Raw genomic sequence first — 6856 nt, forward strand, 5'->3', positions numbered from 1 at the left:
TAGTTCAAAGTGAGTTATTTGGTGTTTATGTATATGGATAATTGTGTACCTTTTATAGAGACACAACACAGAATTTTACGAGTGAAATAATTTATTGCTTTTGGCGTAAGAAGGCGAGCACAGTTGTAATTGATGTTGACAACCTAACTCTATTCTATCCAATTAATAGCAGGAACACTAGACCTCATAGAAAAATATCTTGTGTATATTTATTTCATAGCAAATTGATGGAACACACAGAATTAGCAGCAAACTGTAAAGACAAAAACGCGTTTAGAGATGTCTCCATGGGAACCACCCAGGAGCTTACTTGAACTGCCAATACTGGATGATGACGTTTCATCGATTTCTTCTTTGAAGCCCTGATTCCTTTCACAAGGTCCACATAGTATGGACAGCTTCACATTGTACTTGGTATAATAACTGCTTTTGGTTTAATCACATGAAATGGAATCATGCATTAGATGAACGTTGCAACGATAAAATAAGCTGTAAATAAATGCAGTGGCGCTTTGGTGCAGCCCTGCACGTCACCACAAGAACAGAAATAACAGTTTCATCCGGTATCCGGCACCAGGGATGTGTTGATCGCTTCAGAACAACGCACCTGAATGACCTGCCATCTGTGTATGGCATATATGGCCCTTTTGGTTCTAAACACTGGCTTGGTGGGAAAATAAATCGACTAGCGGGTATTCATCTATATTTACGTTTATGTTGACATTTTTGATTCGGTAAATTATAATTTCATACCAGATGATAAATCATATGAAAGAAAAAGAGAGATGCAAGCTTGAATCTCACATTAGTGAACTTTCAAACGAAAAGATGATTAGGATAATTAAGATTCAGAGGGAAATTAGACATCATTCCGAGGTAAGGGTAGACTTCTTCTAATGTCAGGCTTCAGTTCTCCAGCCACTTAGAGTTTAGAACCAATGAGGCCGCAAGGTGAATAAGACGCATGGAAGTCCACGGAAACATCACCATCTCCATTAACTTCTCATCTTCTCTTCCCCAACATGACTTGATAGAAAGACATATTGTTTGTAAAGAAGGATCTAGAAGGTCTCCTCCTCTTCCTCCATTCCTTCCTCCTTCTCCTGGAGCCTGTCCCCGGGTCTGAATGGGGGGAATTCGGGGCTGTCTCGTCCCAGGTCCAGCACTTGGAGCTGGGTCAGGAAGGCCAAGGCACTCTCGCTTACAGAGTCCACCGACAGACGGTTAGACCTGGGGGGAGAGAGCAGGAGTTAGAACTGGGAGAGATGTTGTACCGATTCTCTGAAATGGATGAAACCATTGATTTGGTACAATTTTATAACTTGGACTTGTGTGCGCATGTCAAGCGAACATCTCTGGTGAAACGCCCCTCGGTGTAAACAGGCTGGTAAGGCTGAGAGCAGGGTGCGCCTTTTTGTGTAAACAGATGAGTTTTGAAATCTAGATAGTAAATATCAAAAGTGTTAGAACTGAGAAAGAGAGAGAGAGCGAGAGCGAGAGTGAGAGCGAGTGAGAGAGAGAGAGAGAGAGAGAGAGAGAGAGAGAGAGAGAGAGAGCGAGAGTGAGAGCGAGTGAGAGAGAGAGAGAGAGAGAGAGAGAGAGAGAGAGAGAGAGAGAATTGTCTGTGTTATGATTTTATATTTTTTATTAAGGTTCACGGAGGACAGAGGAATTCACAGAACACTCAAAACAAAACAGTCAACCATCGGTACATCTTTCCCATTACTGATAAAATCAGAGAGAGAAATATGAAAACAACAAAATGAAGCTAAACTTTAGCAGATGTCTGCAAGGGAAGCAACTTTAGAGAACAAAGGAGACATAGAGGTAATCCTCTGAAGATCCTCAACACCAGCCTGCCCAGCCTCCCGGAGCGCACAATGCAGCTGTTCGGTTGAAGATGAGGAACTGGAGGCAGCTGATTGGCTGGCTGCAGCTGATTGGCTGGCTGCAGCTGATTGGCTGGCTGCAGCTGATTGGCTGGCTGCAGCTGATTGGCTGGCTGCAGCTGATTGGCTGGCTACAGCTGATTGGCTGGCTGCAGCTGGGCCAGACTAAACAAACCGTCCGACACACGAAATGGATTCCTCCAAGAGATCTGTCTCACGGACCCACCAACACCATAAACACCCTGATCTTCATGAAACCGTTCAGTGTTTTCTCTTAGATTGGTAGACCTTTCAAGGACAGGTCCAGTGTTAAAAAAAAACCTCTATAAGAGTTTGATGTCATAGAACCGAGTCTGGAGCAGTGAGGGAAATGGGTTTGTAACTTTGTTCAACTTTTCGACACCATCAAATGTCAGACTTTCTGAAAGTATGGTGAATGATTTGTTTGCGTTGTTGTGTTTGTATTCGTTGGTTTTCTATCTGTGTGTGTGTCGGTCTGCTTGCATAAATGTGTGTAGGTATGCATAAATGTGTGTACTTGTGTGTGTGTGTTTCTGTGCATGTGTGTTTGTCGGTGTGTCTCTCCGTGTGGATGCATGGGGAGTTTATCCTCCCTGGTTCTTACCGGAGGAAGATGCCCTTGAGGTTGGGGGTCCCCTGGAAGGCGGAGGGGGGCACGCTGGAGATGCGGTTGCTGGCCAGGTGGAGGTACTCCAGGGACTCGGGCAGGTCAGAAGGGATGTGGGACAGCAGGTTCCCTGACAGATCCAACGTCTGAAACAATGAAGAAACTCAACGCAGGACTTAACGCAGGACTCTGTCGCTGACACCTAGCCAATCAAGAGCTTGTTCATGTGCACGGTCTTGTTGTACTTGGAAATGTGTCAGAACCACCCTGTCCTTATTCTTTACCGACATACACGCGTTGTTTAAAATCGCAATTTCTGCCGATCATTTGACCACCATTGGTCGCAGGTTTGCCTCAAACGGATGATGGCGTTTTTCCAGGTTTTTTCACAATACGCATATGACTCAGTTCTCTCTTATCCAAGACGATAACCTAGCTTTAACACTTCTACGAGTAAATGCAGGAGGACAGTCTCAAAGTTGGACTCCCAGCCAACCGAAATGTCCTGGGTTTAATCCCAATGCCTTTAGGCCCTCACAACCCAGTGTCTGCCAGATGATGCCAAATGTCATTTAGCAGACACTTTCATCCAAAGTGGTTACCTGGATTTTAGATAAGTCATGAAGGAGCAGTTAGGGGTTAGGGGTCACCTTACTCAAAGACACCTAGTCAGGTAGAATCCGTGAACTGGGGACAATACAGACACCAAACCTTTCGGCTTGCTGTCAAACCACCTCGACCACTAGAGTCCGTTCCAACATTCCCAGTAAGTTCTATTTTAATCAATCCCTTTTGACCTAATATCTCAATAGCAAAAGACCACCAGAGTAAAAAAAACATCCGATGCCATGTCACTCCATCCTCACCGTCAGCGAGCTGAGCTCCATCCACGCTCCCTGGTAGACCGAGTTGAGCTTCAGCTGGTTGTTGCTCAGGTTGATCTCCTTCAGCTTGGCCAGGCCGGCCAGGGCCCCGTCGGGCACGGAGCTCAGCTTGTTGTCCTTGATCCGGAGCACCTGCAGGCTGCGAGGCAGGCCCAGTGGCACCGCCTGGAGCGCGTTGCCCGACAGGTCCAGCGTCTCCAGCACCCGCAGCTTGCGGAAGGCGTCCCGGTTCAGCTTGCTGTTGGTCAGCCGGTTATAGCTGAGGTTGAGCTCGATGAGCGTGTAGAGAAAAATCAGGTCGTTGCGGCCGATCTCGGAGATGGCGTTGTGCAGGATCATGAGGGTCTTGGCGCGCCGAGGGAGGCCCCGGGGAACGCGCTCCAGCAGGTTGTTGTACATGTGCAGGGTGTGCAGCTTCTTCAGACCCTGGAGAGAATATCAAACGAACGAGTGGTTTCATATGCCGTACGTACATCTCTATTTTTATGTAATGCTTGGAAGGTTGGAGCAATGCTCAAAGACAACTCCCATATAAGAACCATGAACTCAAGGCAACTGCCCAGCAGTAAAAACTTCTGATAACCCTTCTGGTGTATCCGAATAACAGACTAACCAACAGTCAGGATGGAGTTTTGTATTAATTTGCTGTTAAAACATGCCTGGTCAAACATGTGCGGGCGTGAAAGATGCAGTGACGGTTTTGGTGGTGGTGGTGGTGGTGGGGTTGGTGGTTGTGTTTGTGTATGTGGTGGTGGTGGTGGTGGCGGTGGTAGGGTTGGTGGTGGTTGTGTATGTGGTGGTGTTGGTGGTGGTGTATGATATGGTGGTGGTGGTGTATGTGGTGTTGGTGATTGTGGTGATGGCGGTGGTAGGGTTGGTGGTGGTGGTGTTTGTGGTGTTGGTGGTTGTGGTGGTGGTGGTGGTGATGGTGGTTGTGGTGTTGGTGGTGATGGCGGTGGTGGTGGTAGTGGTGGATGTGGTGTTGCTGGTTGTGGTGATGGCGGTGGTGGGGTTGGAGGTGGTTCTGGTGTTGGTGGTGGGGGTGTATGTGGTGTTGGTGGTTGTGGTGATGGCGGTGGTGGTGTTGGAGGTGGTTGTGGTGGTGGGGGTGTATGTGGTGATAGTGGTTGTGGTGATGGCGGTGGTGGTGTTGGAGGTGGTTGTGGTGTTGGTGGTGGTGGTGGTGGTGGTGGGGGTGTATGTGGTGATAGTGGTTGTGGTGATGGCGGTGGTGGTGATGGCGGTGGTGGGGTTGGAGGTGGTTGTGGTGGTGGGGGTTGTGGTGGTGGTGGTGGTGGGGGTGTATGTGGTGATGGTGGTTGTGGTGGTGGTGGTGGTGGTGGTGGTGGTGGTGGTGGTGGTGGTGGTGGTGGTGGTGGGGGTGGTGGGGGTGTATGTGGTGATGGTGGTTGTGGTGATGGCGGTGGTGGTGTTGGAGGTACCCGGAAGGCCATGGGGTGAATGGAACGGGAGCGCAGCTGGTTGTTGTGGAGCAGCAGGTACTCCAGGTTCTTGACGGAGGCCAGCGCGTCCTTGGGGATCTCACGGATGGCGTTCTTCTCCAGGTGGAGCAGCACCAGGCTGCGAGGAAGCCCCGAGGGCACCACGCTCAGGTTGTTGTTGGACAGGTCCAGACACTCCAGACTGCTCAGCTGGCTGGGAAACACACAGACACAACCATCACTAAGAGACTGCTGGTGAGCTTGGACAGATGGGATTTATTTGTTGCGTCTTGGTGAAGAAATACTAAATACATGACAGCTGTACAGTCGAGAGAATCTGTCCATTTTTTTTATTTGAAAAAGTGAGAAAACAACAAAGGAACATTGTTGCCATCGTTTTCTTGAGCAAGCTTGAATAGGACAACGTGTTGAGTGGATACGCACTAATGCTGGAAAATCATAAGATGGAAACTCAAGCGAATCCTGGTTCGATGCCCGGCATCAAATCAGTGTCTGTACGTGTACCAGTGTGTGTGTGTGAACCAGTGTGTGAACCATTCGCATCTTGGCTAGGTTAGTTTCTGAGGTTTCAAATGAGCAAGGCATCTATGACTGCTTGCATGAGATATACATTTAAATATGAGTCAATTTGAGTTGCAATATAATTTGATTGCAACTATGTGATTGATTATTTTGTCTGTCTATAAATTTACTTCAAAGATGATTGATTTAACCAGAATCAAATCAAACCATAATTAAGTTTGGTATTGGAAACTAAATGAGTTGAACGAGTGTTCAGGTGTGTGTGTGTGTGTGTGTGTGTGTGTGTGTGTGTGTGTGTGTGTGTGTGTGTGTGTGTGTGTGTGTGTGTGTGTGTGTGTGTGTGTGTGTGTGTGTGTGTGTGTGTGTGTGTTACTATTTTTTTTACCGGATCACTGATTGGCGTTGAGAGCGATGGAGCTGTCTGTCTGCCTGCCTGCCTGCCTGCCTGCCTGCCTGCCTGCGTGCGTGTGTAGGAGTGCGTGTGTAGGAGTGTGTGTATGTGTGTTCACCTGAAGGTGAGGTTGTCCATGCCGTCGTTGCTCAGCAGGTTATCCTGCAGGTAAAGCTCCCGGAGGTTGGTCAGATTGTGAAAGGCTCCAGGAGGAATCTTCTCCAGCTTGTTGCTCTGGCAACCACATCATCACAACAATCACGTGTTAGCACCATGAGAAGATGGACCAGGGAACAAGGAGCACTTGTACATTGGTTTGCATTTGATTATTCTCTAGGTTAAACACATGTTGGTGCATGCTATTGCGTGCATATTAACCTCTGATTGGCTGATATGGTTAGCCGGTCAGCGGGCTGATTAAACATTAATGCAACCCTCCTATCCTCCGCTTACTGAAACTGAACTGAAGTGTGTTTACGGGGGAGCCTGGAGCCAGGTTGATCGCCGACATTTTTGAAAGGGTTGGCCAGATGGGGCCACTGAAAATGTTTTCCCAAAATCGACCCACACCAAAACCAAAAGCCATTACGGAATCTCTGGAATTTCATTATGCCATTAAAGTGTATCAGCTAGTTGAGAACTATGTCAATATGAGAGTGAAATACTTTTTTAATACAAATTTGCTAGCTGTAATTTCCCTTAAAAATACAATTATACACCTTTAATATGAAGGAGTACATTGAAATTATCTATTCCAAATCTTTGCTGCATACACACATATTAACATTACATAGTGATCTTGATTTACCAGAGGGCCTCCCAGTAGCAGAACCTACCAACACCTTTCAAAATAACTATTAACATATTTCAATGAACATAACAATCCCTAAAACAGAACTGGATTTACTTTTCACATTATCTAACCAGCAACAGAATTAACAAAAAAACAACACCAGTTCAAAATGAAAGAGACCCCGTATGTGACTCAAAGTGCTAGCATCAATCAAGACGTGCAGAAGAAGAAGGATGTATTGGAACAGATTAACCAAAACCGTCCAACAAGAAATGTTTTGCTATTT

The 6856-nt window shown here is 46.9% G+C and overlaps 1 protein-coding gene across 1 annotated transcript in view; it reads right to left on the reverse strand.

Moving 5' to 3' along the window:
- Positions 1–78: 78 nt before the first annotated feature.
- Positions 79–6856, reverse strand: part of podn (podocan) — a 15018-nt gene continuing 8240 nt past the window's right edge. Inside the window, exons 7-11 of the mRNA XM_056603986.1 lie at positions 5896–6011; positions 4844–5057; positions 3384–3827; positions 2515–2663; positions 79–1230 (exon numbers count right to left, since the gene is read on the reverse strand). Of these exons, the coding sequence (XP_056459961.1) occupies positions 1062–1230; positions 2515–2663; positions 3384–3827; positions 4844–5057; positions 5896–6011 (1092 nt within the window). The 3' untranslated portion in view covers positions 79–1061. The remainder of the gene's footprint in view (positions 1231–2514; positions 2664–3383; positions 3828–4843; positions 5058–5895; positions 6012–6856) is intronic.

This window comes from Gadus chalcogrammus, chromosome 12, assembly GCF_026213295.1.
Source record: "Gadus chalcogrammus isolate NIFS_2021 chromosome 12, NIFS_Gcha_1.0, whole genome shotgun sequence".
Taxonomy (NCBI): domain Eukaryota; kingdom Metazoa; phylum Chordata; class Actinopteri; order Gadiformes; family Gadidae; genus Gadus; species Gadus chalcogrammus.